At 29.5% G+C, this 16,828-nt stretch overlaps 1 protein-coding gene across 1 annotated transcript in view; it reads right to left on the reverse strand.

Annotated features, from left to right (window-relative positions):
• Positions 1–3,783: 3,783 nt before the first annotated feature.
• LOC129969285 (uncharacterized phosphotransferase YvkC-like) overlaps positions 3,784–16,828 on the reverse strand; it is a 69,383-nt gene continuing 56,338 nt past the window's right edge. The window contains exons 28-40 of the mRNA XM_056083784.1: positions 14,397–14,485; positions 14,246–14,308; positions 12,311–12,403; positions 12,105–12,164; positions 10,202–10,299; positions 6,901–6,964; positions 6,560–6,723; positions 5,680–5,758; positions 5,484–5,544; positions 5,102–5,178; positions 4,847–4,949; positions 4,096–4,170; positions 3,784–3,999 (exon numbers count right to left, since the gene is read on the reverse strand). Of these exons, the coding sequence (XP_055939759.1) occupies positions 3,935–3,999; positions 4,096–4,170; positions 4,847–4,949; positions 5,102–5,178; positions 5,484–5,544; positions 5,680–5,758; positions 6,560–6,723; positions 6,901–6,964; positions 10,202–10,299; positions 12,105–12,164; positions 12,311–12,403; positions 14,246–14,308; positions 14,397–14,485 (1,091 nt within the window). The 3' untranslated portion in view covers positions 3,784–3,934. The remainder of the gene's footprint in view (positions 4,000–4,095; positions 4,171–4,846; positions 4,950–5,101; positions 5,179–5,483; positions 5,545–5,679; positions 5,759–6,559; positions 6,724–6,900; positions 6,965–10,201; positions 10,300–12,104; positions 12,165–12,310; positions 12,404–14,245; positions 14,309–14,396; positions 14,486–16,828) is intronic.

Consider the following 16,828-nt stretch of genomic DNA (forward strand, 5'->3'; position numbering starts at 1 on the left):
CTTTGATTCGTCAATAATTGCGACTTTGATATGATAACGAAATCAAGAGAAACTGGACATTTAAGATATCTTAGAGAAATGCTAGAATACCGTACAAGAAAATAAAATTCTTTGTTGGCACTTAGGTGCCTTCAAAAAGAATGTCATATTTCAGTAACAAGGAACTTTTGGATACGATGACGATTTATGCTGTATGTAATCGTAATGCCGGGACAGTACTAAAATAGAAAAGTCGTTTACCAAACTTTCGGCATGCTTCTAGGAAGCGTTTAGGCGATTGCAAACAACAAGGGCGTTAATTACCATGGGATGATTAATTTTAAGCTTAACTACAGAATCATTAATTCCCAGGAAAGCATGACGCATTATAGGAGGTAAAAATTGACATTTTTGATTAATTTTTAACTGGTATGCTAATGTTTGAAAAGTCGATCCAGAACTCAGCGTTCCAAAACCGACATTGTAGAGAATATTTCCATGTAATAACTTGCAAAATAAATAGACTGATTCTACAATTGCATAGACGATTGAAGGTCGATGTCTATCATTTTACAATTCTCCCAACCTTAAGTAAAATTAAACCCACTTTTTTTTCTGAGAAATGTAACTTGGACAAATGAATATCTCTTTAATCAAGAAAAGAAAATATTAATATTCGAAAACAATCACTTGTGGAATAATTAAAATCCCTTCTTCATCATGAATGGCAATTTTCTATAAATGTGGCTTGTAGCATTCTCAGAAATTCCTTGGTTGGTTCTGATCTATAATTTCAATCAATTTTTATTATCATTACGTTTGAAGTAAGAGATTGACTTTTCAGTACAGTGATTTCAGCATTTTGTCAACGATCACAAAAAGCCTGTTTTTAAATCATATATACATGGGCATATATATATGTACTGTTTCAAAAATGCAATTTTGCATAGTAAAAAAATGTTTATTTTGGATATTTCCTAATACTAAGTTATTGTTTTATCTTACTATTTTTAAAAATTTAATAAAGATTAATAAATACGTTATTATTTTTTGATTCTACCCTTTTAATAATCTATTGTGATATACATATATTATCCCTGAATATTACAATGAAAATCACCCTTAAACACCTGTCAGATGTATGAAAAAATGGTCAATAATTTTTTTTTTAATACCGCAGCAAAAAGCATGAAAGCATTTCCAGTTAAAAGCATGAAACTTCGTATTCTTATAGATGAGTGCAAGAAAATCGTTTCTCATGAACATTTTTTCTGAAAGGGGACTATATAAAAATATAATTTTTTAACTTTTTTTTATTTCTTTATCTACAGATGCTAAATTTTAATACGGTTGAATACCTTATTTCATGAAATTTTGCCACTAGAAGTATAATTGCAGTAATTAATGAAACAAATGCTTGTTCCGCTATTTTCCTCTTGATTTTGTTTTGCTGCTTTATTTGCTTTTATCGTTATAAATATATAATATTATATTTCTATTATAATATCCACCTTTAGCGACCATTTGATTCGCCAAAATAAGTGATAGCTAAAAATTTCAATTCAGTGTTTTGTGTAGCATGTCAAATATTTTTATATTTCAAACTGTGATTGACATACAATTCCTACTATTTTAGAATCTCTATACTATTCATTGTTTTATGCAATTTCTTAATATTTCTGTCTATAATTTTATACTTCCAATTATATCATAGTTAAGATCAACAATATTTAAAATTTGACACGTTTTCGAGAATTTTTATCACAGCATGTTTCTGAAGTTTAATTTAAAATGAAAAGAAAATTATAATATGTTTTGTTAAACCATAACTAATATTAAAATCTTTCGAACTGGAAAAATAAACCTAATTATCATATCTTAAGCATCAGCAATGGAAAAAACGATAGAAGGAAATATTAATAATAACAATAAAGACAATTCAAGTCCAGGAATGAAATAAATTTTCACAAAATGTACTTTAAACGTTTTTTAAAATTCAAAAAAAAATTTAAATTATATCAAAAAATACTCCAGAATATCACTTATTTTTTAAAATTATAATTCAAATTAAAATTAGAAAAGAAATTTCTTCCAAATATACATTTCCATCCTACAAAGTATTTTGTTTGTTTGGTATGTTTAGGTCAAACGGTCTTGCTTATAAAGCGCCAATATACACATATATACATCTTTTTTTATTAATAAAGGCATCTATGTGCATTTGTGTTGTTTTATAGACAATTAAATTTTCTATGTGTATTTATGTCAATTTATATAATTACTAATTATTATCACTAATTCTGCATGCTTGGACTGGAGTGAAATTCCATTCTCTATGCGATTTACTACTCTATCTCGCCTTTCATGCATACACAAAAAATAAAAATATGTAAATGAAGCCTCCTTATTTTACTCTGTGCAAAATCTGAGTAACAACTGGTAAACAACAACTATTAGGATAATAATTATCAGTTGCAAAATGTTTTTTAAAGCACGTGTCTTATTATTTCTCTTTCGTAATTAGTGGTTAGATTGCAAAGCGATATATTCCGCTGATAACGCCTGTTCATTTGCGTATATTTACGTAGAACTACGTTCTTTTACGTTGCTTAACGTATATTTTACAATATCATTCCAATGAATTGACTAGATACTCTTTCCGTTGCTAAAATAAGGGTAAATATACTTTATTTCCATTATTAAATGTATTTGCTTTTCTGCTCGATACATAAACCTTTCAAATTTTTAATCTGTATAAAAAATTGCGGACAATAAATGTTGTTGCAAAAATAATAGTATTTTAATCGTCTGCTCCGTCAATATTTTATCGCCGTAATGCCATTCCGGTATTATAACTTACTATATTAGATGTTTAGTTTAGATGTTTTATAAACCAAAAAATTTTAAAATATAATTTTTACTTTTAAATTGGAATTTTAAATATTGTTTTTTTATATTATTATAATCATTATGCTTAAGCTGAAATAGAAATAAAACATAAAATGTTAATAATTAATAAAATGGTTTAAAAATTAAAATGCTGAACTGGAGCAGATTTTTCAATAATCTCTGTGTGTTTAAGTGTTAAACTTTTAGCAAGTTTAATTTATTATCTCATATCTCATGGTAATTTGTGTTTAAGGTATTCAATATTTCTAAATATTTCTTCAATGTTATGATAAACTAATAATAATGATGATTATATTCAGTAGCAAGTATTCAATTTCGTTATACGGCTTATATCTAAATTTAAGGTGATAAATATTTATATATTTTATGGATGTCTTAATCGGAATCTTTCTTCTGAAATTATGAATAACAAAATTAATTTTTTTAAAATGTTGCGAGCCTAAAGCGAAATAAAAAAATTAAAATATCCACCTTAGCTATTTTACATTTAAATAAAGTTCTTTTGGTCTAAAATTCATTCCTTAAATTTCGTTGATTCTTTCAAATATAAAATTAAACATTAAATTCTGATGGAAATTTTATTTTAATTATAATTTTTATTTAAAAGTAAAATTGAGATTATTTTCCCCACGAATACTACACAAATTTTGTATAAGGAAATTTATCAATTCTTAAACAATATTTTATAATGACCATGATTGAAATTTATTACATTAATGTATTTTTCATCACAGAATTTTTTTTTATGTTCACTTTAGATTATAAAAACTGTCAGTATAAATAATTGTTCAGATTCTATTTAATTCCTCAAAATGAACAGAATACAGATTAAAATAAAAATAATGGTGCAATATAATAATAAAATAGTAAAAGAAATCAATTATTTAATAAAAAAGCAAGTAAAAGTCTCCTTTTTATTATTAAAAAAATGTGTTTTTCTTACAAATATCAATCATATGCAACAAATGATAGTTTAAATCAATCATGATCAATAATGCCAATTATTTTCACTATTCACATAAAAAAAGAGTTCTAAAGCAAATGCTTATGAATCCGGATGAGGCAGTCTCTGAAGAATTCCTTTCTTTCCGTCCAATAATACATAATCTCCTAAAAATGGGAAAATAAAATGTTAAAAAAAAAGATTTATCGGTAGTAAAATTATGAATGAATTGTCTTCAGATTCTAAATACAAGCAAAAAATACCTGTTTTAAATCTTTTTGTAGCACCCTGCAGTCCAACAACACATGGTAATCCATACTCACGACTAACTACAGCGCCTAGAGAGACAAGCAGATATAGAATTAATTTAAAAACAAGAGCGGATAAAATTTCTAAGATAGTTAAGTTCAAAGAATTTATATTAATGAACTAGCTGCAATTTTTTATCAGCTTTTCATTGGAGCAAGTGGTTTATTTAATTTCAAATAAATGAATTAGGCATACTTTTATGTACACGATTCCTTCACAAGATGATGAAATACATTAAAACTGTGTTAGTAATCATATACCTGTACATCATCATATACCAAATAAAGGGTTTGTTTATGACATTACAGCAAGAATAAAAATATAACTATCCAGTTCATCTTTCTCCTAATTTTAACAAGGTTCATAATCGACGAAATTAGGTGTAATTGTTAAAAAACAAAACTCTTTAAAATACGTTAATGTAACATAGTTTTAGCAAAAATTGACTTTAAAAAATTTATATCTCTAAATCATTAACTTAAAACTGCATTTTAAATTTTTTTTAAATTTAGCTTTTTAATTTTTATACTATTTCTTTGTTTTGGATTATATGGATTCGTTTAACAAAGTATTTATATAAGTTCTATAACCATGCTTTAGCTTAATATTTGCTTATTTAAATTTATTAGATAGCATTTGTTTTGTCTTTTATATTTTCGAAACTCAAGCTTAAAATTTAAGAAAAACTTCGATATACTCAGTTACCATGAGATATAAGTCCTCCAAGCTCTGTCACAACTCCAGAAATAATTGGAAAATATGGACTCCAGCCAATGTCGGTACTGTAAGTGATTAAAATTTCTCCTGGCTGCAATAAAAGAAAGCAAAAAGGAATTATTCATTAAGTCTTTAAAAAAATTATAATGAATGTAAAATCACGATGAATGAGGCATTTGAAAATGGATGGTAATCGAGGAATTTAAAATCATTATAATTGTATTTTGGTAAAATCATGCATACCTTGAGATGCGATGCTTCTTCTAGTGTCATGGCTACTCTAGCATACCCATTGGTGACTCCTTGACTTACTGGAATGCCTAAAATATAGAACAAAATAAAATAATTCATGGTAAGAAAATGCTAATTTATTTCCGGAAGATTATCACAGGTTTATAATTAGAAATTAAACATTATGTATTGCATGTTTGATAAAGCAGTCATTAATAAAGATAAATTAAGTTTTCTGTTGATATGCATGACGTACCAGCAACGTAACCTGATCTTAACAATTTTTTTATGAGTAAAAACTGCTTCAAATAATTAAACTTATGTAGGAGTAATTATAAATGTAATTAAATTACGCTTTTCAATAAAGCACTTCCATATAGAAATAAAATTTTACCTTTCATTGTTAAATCTGCTATAAATTCATAGGTTTCTGCTGATTCATCTTCATCATTGATCTAAAATACCCATAAATTAAGTTGAGAAGAATATATTATGTAAATTATAAATATGATATATTATATGAATAAATAATATTTAGACAAAAGCATTCTCATTTTGAAATTTAAAAAAAAAAAATTTTTAATACGAACTGGTTTTGGGAGACCTTTTATTATTTCTGGAAATTTGTAATTCTCAACAACTGAAAATATTCTCTTGCGATAGTTTGCTCTACAAAAATATAGAAAAAATATGTAAATTTTTTGCTAAACAGTAGCAATATATACATTTTTGTTAATCTTGAAAATGATTGACAACATACAACATTTCATAAAATTAGTTCTTATGTTTAAATGTTTATGAAACAAAGCAGATTCAAAAATTACATTCATTCAAAACTGAATCAACAATAAACGTAAAAGAGAAAAAAAATTTAAATACAAAATGAGTTCTGAAATAATAATTACGGAAAAAATATACACTTTAAAAAAAATTACACTTTTAAAAATTAATTGTTAGTTTCTATATATATATATTTATTGAAGACTTTCTGTATATATATTGAAGACAACATAAAAATCTTAGACAATGGAGTGAATTCATATAACGTCTCACTTTCATTACAAACACAACTGCTCATGTCATCTATTCCCATACCATTTTATACAATGATGTAACATCACATTAATTTTTTCCTGGAAAATGTGCAATGGATTACAAATTTTGATTGAAAGGACGAATTTAAAGCATATCACATGGTCTTAAATTCACTCCATTTGATTAATTACAAATTTCGATTGACAGGACGAGTTTAATATATCAAATAATCATGAATTCACTCCATTATGGTTAAAATCTAAAATGCAAATATGTATATGCCTTTCTTCCTGTGAAATATGCAATGATTTGCAAAATTCATTAAAGAAGTGAATTCGAAGTGTATCATCAGGAATTCATACCATTAAATTTAATACATAATTCGATTAATAATTAATACACCTAGATCAAAAATGCAAGCGACAAAGAAACTACCTCGAAATTATACTCGGAGATCTTGTCTCCAGCAATTCATCAATTTCTTCGAGCGTGAGGAAGAAAATCAATTCCTTATCCGGCAGTCGCCCTTCCAATTCCATCAACTTCCCGAGATGTCTGTAGCCTTTCCTCCAGTAATGGAAAGACTTAATGGTCATGGACTAGAATTATCCAAAAGGAAGTTAGTCAAACAGGTGGTCTTAATTTTATTTGTATCCAAGTTGAAATAAGTCAAGTATTTTTTTAAGTTAAAGACACTTAGAATGTTTAAAATATAGTTTAGACGATTTACTTGAAAATGTAAAAGGAATCATTAATTAGAAGAAGATAATTCTTACTTTTCCAGCCTCCCTTGCTCTTACAGCTCTTCGGCAATTAGGCAAAACAAATTTCAATAAGCACCTAAAAAGTATTTATCTATGATATATTAAGCATTTCAAAAAGGAAATGAAACTTTTAAAAGTTTTATGAAACAGAACATAAAATAAAAATAATTTAGGTTATAGGGGAAATTATTTTTTTTTGTGGGATGATAATTGATTTGAAATTTTACGTAATGATTTCTAACTAACCGAAAAATCTATCAAAATTTGAACATATTACTGCTTTAATATTTCGCTTTAAATGTTAATTCTTTTCATCTTAAAGATAATTAATTAATAACATTTAAGCTGATTAATTAATTTTTATTAACTCATAAATTAAATTAAGCGCAAAATATATCTTGAACTGAAAAAACAATTTTCATTTTGAAATGTTGTGATTTTTTAAGAAAATGAGAAATAAAAATGAGGGTAACTTTAACTTAAGTATTTTGTCCTCTTTTTTGGGTATAATCAAAATCTGTACCTAACGTCAGTGAATTTCTTCAAGAAGAACTAAGCATATTTGGACCATAATATTAAATCTACTTTTCTCATTGTGTGTAATACTCGTGTAATTCAATTTGTTCCACAATAAAACGAATTGGTCGCAAAACTGCTGCAACTCAGTCAGCTAATTTAGGCTTAATGCTCTGATATATACTGAATCTTTTTTTAATATATATATATAATCGGTATATTTTTAAGTTTTAAGTTTAAAAAAAATTGTTGCTGAAATCGACCAATGAGTACACATTGATGCTGTATAATGAAAAATGACGCTTTATTTTGGAAATATTCCGGGAAACACGAAGCAGAGATACAAAAATACAGTGAAGATGCACTCTCAAGGAACAGCACTTCTAGACAATAACAGCACACTTATAGATAGCAAATGGCAAATTAAAAACATTATAATAAAGCAATATTACAAGCTCGTAAAATATATTTTGTTAGAAAATGTTTTCTGTGCCAAGATACACACAGTAACATTTATTTTGCTCGAGGCACCAACGGTATTTCACCTTGTTTGTGTGGCATATTCCAGCATAAATTGTATCCTTCATTATAATATAGTATATTATAAATAGATCGTAGTAATAAATATTGCTTATTTGCAGGAATCTTTGCGTATCCGAGCATATTTATCGACATTTTTCATATCTGGGTAGCTATTAATGTTCATAAACTTAATTGAAGGGAAATTATTATAGAATATATATAATACATCAACAATATTACATAAGTTAGTTGACTGCCTTAGAAAAGCAGTCGCGTAACAAGCGAATGACAGGACCATGACAGAATGCACAATTTTAGAAGGGCATAGTTTCAAAGTGCAACGTGCCATATCTGATTAACGTTGCGATTACGCAGACATATAGATAGATGCTACGGTCATCCTAGTGCTGCGGAGGTTAAAAAACATCAAGTTAAACATCTACCGGTGGACTATCTATTGATGCCAAGGTGAATTCAGAAAGGTTAAAAAGAATTATGTGTTTACTGCAATCGTAGAAAAAAAATCTAAAGTTTGGTACGGAAATTTGTTTAAATATTCAGCAGTTTATTTAAATGTTAATTCCCGTCAGTGCCTCAAAACAAATAGACAGGAGTAGGGCAAATCACTTGATCCATATATATATTAAATTGTCATTCTTCATTTAAACTTCCAGATTTCGTTTTAGTGAAATTACATTGCACTTTTCTTAAAGTAGCAAAAATCATGCATACCATTGTAGCGGATTGTTATGAGCGAGGATAGTGAATTGGGTGGAATAGAACCTGGGAATCTTGTGGTTCGCAGCCGAGTAACAAGACCACAAGACAAAAGTAATTACTCGTGTTTCGTAGCTGTTATCTGGTTTATAAGCCTTTCACCACACCATCAACAAATCTGAATCTCATATTGGAAATCGACAAAACGAGTATACGCATGACATACCGGGTGATTGTAAAATAAACTAGCCTGTTATATGATACCGTAACTATCATAGCATTCGTGAATAAAATTTTGGTTCAAGATATTTTGAGATATGCGCTAAGAATCACGTGAAAAACAGCTAAACTCGAACAAATACGGTTACAGTGAAAAAATTTCAAAATGCTCAAATAGCAGCATCAACGTTTTTTATTAGAATGTGTTCTCCGTAATAAAAAAACAATAAATAGCGTTGAAACGTTAACTACAGCACGAAAACCACCAGCGCTAGTCAGACTAAGAAGGAAAGTGAAAACAAGTGTGGATTGTATACATCAAAAGTGAAGCCCAACAGATTCATTTTGACATGGTACGTCATTGGTTCTAGTAACTATCTGCTGCATGCAAAGTGTCATCGTGTTTGAAGTAGAACAAGTAGAAAATTTTGAAACACAATAAAATGTTTTGCTTTCTGTTGCTTCGCTGCTGTTATTGGTTGTTTTTTCTTTTCTTCTTAGTCTGTCTAGTGCTGATGTGTTTTCGTGTTATAGTTAAGGTTTCAACGCTATTTATTGTTTTTTGCTACCGAAAACACATTCTATAGTGGGTGTGTTGTGTGCTGTGGTTTTCTAAGGAACTACCCGGTTTTACATACACTATTTTTAATTTCCACAAACACAGCTACACTACAAAATTTACAAACATTTATTATTACAGAAGGAAACACTATAGTGGAGGGATTCCATCGTTTCCAGCCGAAAGCATTCGGCGTTAGCGCAAGGGTTACGCATAGGGAAAGAGTCGACCTCAGGATGCAGATCTGCCGTTCAACACTTTGTCTTCTGTAAAACGCCACAAGGAGGCGCACTCCGTTCAAGGGGGAAAAGAGGTGCTACAATTCCAATTTAAAAAAATTGGTATTGTCATTTAAAAATTTTCAAATTTTGCCTGTGTAACCATAACTGTTAGAGTTCAACTGTTGTGTTTCATACTATTCTTGAGAAAATATTTCAAAATATCTTGAACCAAAATTTATTTCCGTTCTTGTGAATGCTATGATAGTTGCGGTTGCATATATATCGAGATAGTTTTTTTATAACCACCTGGTATGCCACGCATACATTAATTAATCATTCATGTATGTATGCGCAAACGCAGTAAGTTTCTGGAACAAATTTCAAACTGTTTTCAAAATTTGTTCAGAATGATTAAAAATAAAATAAATATTTTAACAATTTCTTGATGACTATCAACTATTCTTTTTCAACAGAATTGAGGCTGAATATAGTAATAATTTATAAGAAATGAGGTCAAAAAAACCAAATTATATTCATTTCAAGAAATAATCGAACTTACTTAGCCATGAAGCTCAGAGGTACATTCAGCTGCGAAAATATCTTATCAATATTTTCTTCTTCTTTTTTCCCTTCTTCTCTGGCAGAACCAGCCAAATTCTTACGTATGCAAATAAAAGTTTAAAATAAAATTATTACTCTGATACAACTGCAATCTGTAAGTTACTTTTTAACATTACAAAAGTTACAATTAAAATTACAATTATTTCATTAACATTAAATCAACAAAAATGGGTTCAACGACTTGCATACACTCTAATACATATGTCAGTCTTGTTTCCAGGCCATTCCCGCATGAACAATCGTGGACTTTTCAAAAAGAACGCTATGATAGCTCAAATTTTTATTTACAGTATCACGTACATGAGCGTTTTGTGCTTTGAAATAGAAAGAGGAAAATCGAGGATACATTTTGGATGTACAGGGTGTTCATTAATTATTGTCGGGGTTTCGGTACCTCATAACTTTCGAATAAAAAATATTACGCAAATGCCGATTACGTATTCGTAAATTACAACTCAAAGAATTTTATTAATGATATTAAAGTGTAAAGCTTGCACAATATTTCATTTTGTAGGTATGCAGCTGAAGGCGATTACGTATTCGTAAATTACAACTCAAAGAATTTTATTAATGATATTAAAGTGTAAAGCTTGCACAATATTTCATTTTGTAGGTATGCAGCTGAAGGCAATTACGTATTCGTAAATTACAACTCAAAGAATTTTATTAATGATATTAAAAAGATTAATGAATTTACACATGGCTGCACTTCGTGGCTAATTACCCAGACTGCAAATGCTCTAAGATCGCATTGTTGCCACGTAAAATTCTTTGAGTTGTAATTTACGAATACATAATCGTCTTCAGCTGAATGCCTACAAAGTGCAAATTGAGCAAGCTTTACACTTTAATATCATTAATAAAATTCTTTGAGTTGTAATTTACGAATACGTAATCGGTTTTTGCGTAATATTTTTTATTCGAAAGTTATGAGGTACGGAAACCCCGACAATAATTAATGAACACCCTGTATTTTTATTGACCGACTCAAACTACAATTTATTAGACAACTGAAAATTAAACTGCACCTACGAAAGACGTCCTCTATGCAATTTTATTTATTGAAATCGCTGCGTTTTTGAATTATTGCATTTACATTTAAATCAATGCATGATCGACCTACGGACAAACAGCCGGTGTATTTGATTCAAAATGTGAAACGATTATGAATTTAAAATGCTAACACTGTACACTAAATTAAATTTTACCTATCCAGCTGCTTACATTTTATTATTATTGTGTTCACTTGGTCTCAGGCAGACGAACTCTTGTAAATGATTGTCATTTAAAATTTTGTAGAAATTTACAAATTTTGCGTAAACATGCCATATAAAATTTCATCTCTCTAATTCAAATTATTTGTGACTCATCATGTTCACAGATAGACAGAGTGACAGACAAGAATAGACTCAAAAATATGTTTTTAGTTTCAAGTAGATTTTGAAACTATAACAATCAAACTAACTAACCTCAAAATATCAAGACAGAAATTTTGGACAGTTAAAATGCTTTCTTTTGATGTACATAGTAGATAACAAAATAAAAACATTCAATGATCTCAACTTACTCGAAGAAAAATTAAAATAATTAAAAATCCATAAAAAATTCTTAGTTTTCAGCTTAAAAATAAAAAATTATTTAACACAAATTCAAAATCAGGTATTTATAAAATTCGACTTTTATTCAGTTTTAAAAATCAATGAATATTGAATTAAAGTATACGAAATTAATATTAAGAAGAAATTATTATTTTATTTTTATCTGATATTAAAAACGGATCTCTCCAAAAATGTATAAATTTTTTTTGGAAATTATGGTTTTATATATTTGCTTATTCTTACCTGTAAAAGCTTGACCAATAGTTTTGGATTCATATCCCAAGTAACAGAATAAACGTCGAACTGAAATAAAAACATAAAAATAAATTATTACTTATGGTTATTGCAACTCTTTGTAAACAGTAAGATAGAAAGTTTACATCTAGTTTTCAAAAAAAATTCATTGCAGAATGTATGTTCTTTGAGGAATCTGTTTTTAAAAGTCATACCTCTTTCAAACATCTGTGCCCGTGTCTCTTGAGGAATTTTCTAAATTTGTATCCTGCCAAGGAAGTTGTTGTTTGTAACCATTCTTCAGCTTTCTATTTAAAATGAAAAAGAAAATTCTTCAAAACTGATCTTCTTGTTAAAATCAAAAGTTATACTTCATATTTATTTCAAAATAGGTAAAAATGCTGTACTTATGGTTATACTTTTGTGAACGATTTATAGCTGGGAAATATCGATATTCGCCAGTGAATGTCTGTATTCTCATAATCACTTAATGTGTATGATAAATATTTGTTAAATGTCAATATTTCTCTCTTACACAACTAAATATCGACAGAATGTATTATTGCAAAAATGATTTTGTTCCATTAACCAATTAACTGTTCCAATCTCTTCGGACAATGCTTATCTAAATTGTGTCGCAAAAATTTAGGAATTCACTGCTTATTACTCCTGACGAATAAACTCGTCATAAAGCAAAATGTTGTACTTTTTCCATGACAAATATACTAGACAAAAAAGTTAAAGGATTAAGGCAAAGCTGCAACATTTTAAATCATGATTTACTATTAAACATATTGCCGCATTGAAAATAGCTAGTCGACTTTCCATGGCCGAATGGTCGTTTCCACTGACCTCATAATCAAGAGATTGTGAATTCAAATCTCGCTGGAGACAATGTTATTCACATTCTGTGTAAATATTTCATTCCTTGATTTTATGTTTTCCTTTATTTCATGTTCCAGAAGATTCTGCACATTTCCTTAGTTTACCAGACAAGTGTTTTGGACTTTTCTTACTGTCTCCAGAAAAGTATTCTGGAACTTTCCCTGCTAGTATAAAAGCAGAAGATTTGTCAGTCACTGTATTCTCAGTTCTGAGTCCAGTTAATAAATTGGTTTAGCTCTACTTCTTCTGTGTGTGTCATTGAGATCCACATTAAAGCACCTACGTGACAATATTGTGATATACAGAGTGATAGGTAAAATTCTTTTAAGACGCTTGAAATTCAAAGCGGCTTCTAGTATAGTCATAGAAGTAAGGTGCGTACTTATAGTAAAGTGACTATGCTGAATTTATCGTGATAAGTTTCAGCGCCCCTAGCGGCAAAATATGGAAGCTACAATATTAACTCAAAAAAAAATAAAGGAGATCGTCCAAAAAGCCAAAATATAAAAATACGCTATACCACAATAAAAACGCAAGAAAAAGTTTCATGGAGTTATCTATAACATCGGTAGGGATATTTACGATTAAAATTATAAATTTTCTAATTTGAAAAAGGGTTAGTTAATCAAAAAATGTATTCTCAGATATTATCTTAGTTTTTCCGAATTAAGTAACGTCAAAACGAAACAATGAAAGAAAAATAATAATAAAGAAACTAAAAAATGCCCTGGCGGGAGGGGTAATACGGGGAGAATAAGGTTAAAAGATTGCTCAATGTTTGGTATTTTTAAGAATCGGGTATTCCAGTGCAAAATTTGTGTAATACAGTTTAAAGTAGACATCAATCGATAGCTGGAATCTATTTTAATGTACCCCTTGAGTTTATCGCGAATTTGGTATCCAAAACAAGCAGGCAGAGCAATTCTTCAAATAATTCAGAAGTAAACATTAGTATCTGTCTCCGCTTACATAAACATTAGTAATTCAACTATACTGTTGTTTTCTAAAGTTTTGCTTTATCAAATTATACATATTCTACTTTGGAAACCAGACATCGTCTGCATCTTGAGTGATGTAAAGAGAAACATTAAGGCATATTTCAATCAAGAACTTAAATCACCAATATAACTATGGTAAATAATATTTGCTTACATTTCCAACGCATCTAAATCAATCATTAAGTTTATTTTCACATCATATTCAAAGCTAGTTGCATGTTTAATAATCACTGTAAGCCAATGGATTAAATGAAGGAAAATTCTTACTTCAAGTGTCAGGGAGCGGAATTTTTCAGCACCAATATCTTTTACAATTTGTATAGCCACTTCCTGCAAAAGAAAAGGCCATACTGAACTTTTAATAATAATTTTTAACAGTTTGTTATTCAAGAACTTAACTTTAACTCTGCTTTCTTACCTGCATTGCTTGGGGGACATTGGCACTTTCTACGTTTGATGAGGTGGCTAGGAGTCTGGCAAAATCGCTGTACACATCAGTATCAAATCCTACGGAGAAACGTAAAATTTTCATATGATAAAAGAACTTATTCTGTATTATTTAAAATTAGGCTTCTTGGACTTTTTTTACTTTTTAGCATACAAAGAAAAAAATATTTCAATTTTCAAAAAATTCCAATTCAAGAATTTTGATGGATGAAATTTGGTATACGATCTTTATATTAAATTTGTAGATTTCTGTGAAGTTTTGAATGAAATTCCTTCAAAGGAAATCCGCCAGGTGTGCACCTGTACTCATGCCCATTTGCACAAATACAGGAACACGCGATAGCTACAAAACATAAAGATCTGGAAGGACAAAATGTGTACGAATTTAACTATAATATGTAATGTAGATTTGTATTAAGTTTTGAACCAAAGTTGTGAAAAGCATTGAACTACTTTTGGTCTGTACTTTCTCATGCATGTAAACCGATAATTTAAAAACACAATGAAATAATTGGCATGTGTTCTCATAATTAAAACGTGTTGTTATATATCTAATTTTAGTTTCAATAAATAAGAAGAAAGCACCCAAAATACAAATTCGATTTGGGGATACTCTTGTATTAAATGTATACTAGGAGAATGTACGCCAACAGTTAATCGCCAAAAAATACATTATAGATTCTGTAGAGATGATAGATTCACGACGAATATCTATATTCTATAATATTGTTCGTCAATGCCATGTAAGGTGTTCTTTGTTTTATTCAAGTTCAAAAATTTATACGGGGATAAGGGAAGATAGCATCTTTATTGGAGAGTTATTAAGTATTTTATTAGTATTAAGTATTATGCAGAAGGCCGGGATAGGCTGGTTGGTAGAGCGTCGGATTCGCGTCCCTTAAGTTGCGAGTTCGAACCCCGCCGGCCGAAAATTCCCCGCGTGCTTGGTGGCTGAAGCGCGTTAAATCTGTCGTGGTCACAAAGTCCTCCATGTCGAGAGTAATACCACTGGGGGTACTGGATCAGGGGTGATTGTTCTCTGATTCAGGTCTAAATTACGATCTGTGGATGAGTGAATGAAATGCGTGAATGAAGTCCGCCCCGTAAAAAGGGTTGTGACGTGTGTATACCTAAGTCGTTCTCTTGGTCCTAGATGCGGCTACTATAGAAACAAGAGGCGCTCCCCCTCAGGCTTAAATCGGCTGTCTTCGAACAGTGGGCGTGTCCATGGCAAGTGCCATAAGAAACAACAACAAGGAGAGTTATTATGTCATTAAGAGAAAACACTTCCACTGATTTCATTCGTAATTCCCATTTCGCTTAGTAACACATTCAATGATTCTATAATCAAATAAGATAGATCATTGTGGCCTTTTTCATTTTTGAATTACTGCCTGTCACTCGATTACCACAGAACTGAGCCGTATAAATAGGGAAAACCTGAACTCCAGATTTGGTAACTTGTTCAACCATGCAACCGCTGGGTAAGATGATCTGTATTACATAGTATCTAATTTAACCGGTATATGTCAAGGCCAGTTGTTCTACGGTCTTATACGGAATTTTGGAAAGGAAGGATTCAACTCAAGATCGCCCTAGTCAGAATAGAATAGCTCTATTGTTGCATCTAAAATCAACACTTATATGGCAAAACTAAATGGAAAAATTCAACAGACAAATATATTGTTCACAACCCAAAATAAAGGAAAAAATTTATGGAAGATGATGCATTCATTACTGCTAAGCACAGGAAATAAGAAATACATTTTCGGTCGTTTCCAGTGACTAATTCATATAGATTAATCTCAGTGTCATAATTATGTTTAATTTATCTGTCCATTCTTTGTTTCATGAGAAATAAAACAGATAACAAAATGAATTATTGATCGAGATCAATAATGACGATGGCAAGAAAAAAAATTAAATAAAAAAATATCATGAATGTTATCATACAACAATTTTATTTTTATTTATTTATTTATTTACTTTTGTTATATTAATGAAAGTTTTGTAATCCTCAAAAAAAAAATTCGCTCGAGATGTTGAAGAGCCTCCTCATTTCGGACTTCCCTGTGTTCCAAAAACATATTTTGGGAATTATGTCTGTCTTTGAAAAAGATAAATAAAAACGCATCGATATAAATCAGTAAAATTCGGTGTATGGTCTTTACAGCATATTTTTAGATTTCTACAATTTTGAATGAAATCTATTTAGATGAAGTCTGCCTGGCTGAGTACAAGCAAACTCATCTACAAAACAGAAAGAGCTAAATAAATTAAATCTGTTGCTCTGCTTTGGCATCTAGAATGTAGATTTGTATCAGATTTTTAACTTGTAGTGAAAGCTTGTAAGCCAGTTAAGAGCTACGCTACCCGAGCAATTGCTTTTGTATTGTAGTCATG

This window comes from Argiope bruennichi, chromosome 5 (genome assembly GCF_947563725.1).
Source record: "Argiope bruennichi chromosome 5, qqArgBrue1.1, whole genome shotgun sequence".
Taxonomy (NCBI): Eukaryota; Metazoa; Arthropoda; class Arachnida; order Araneae; family Araneidae; genus Argiope; species Argiope bruennichi.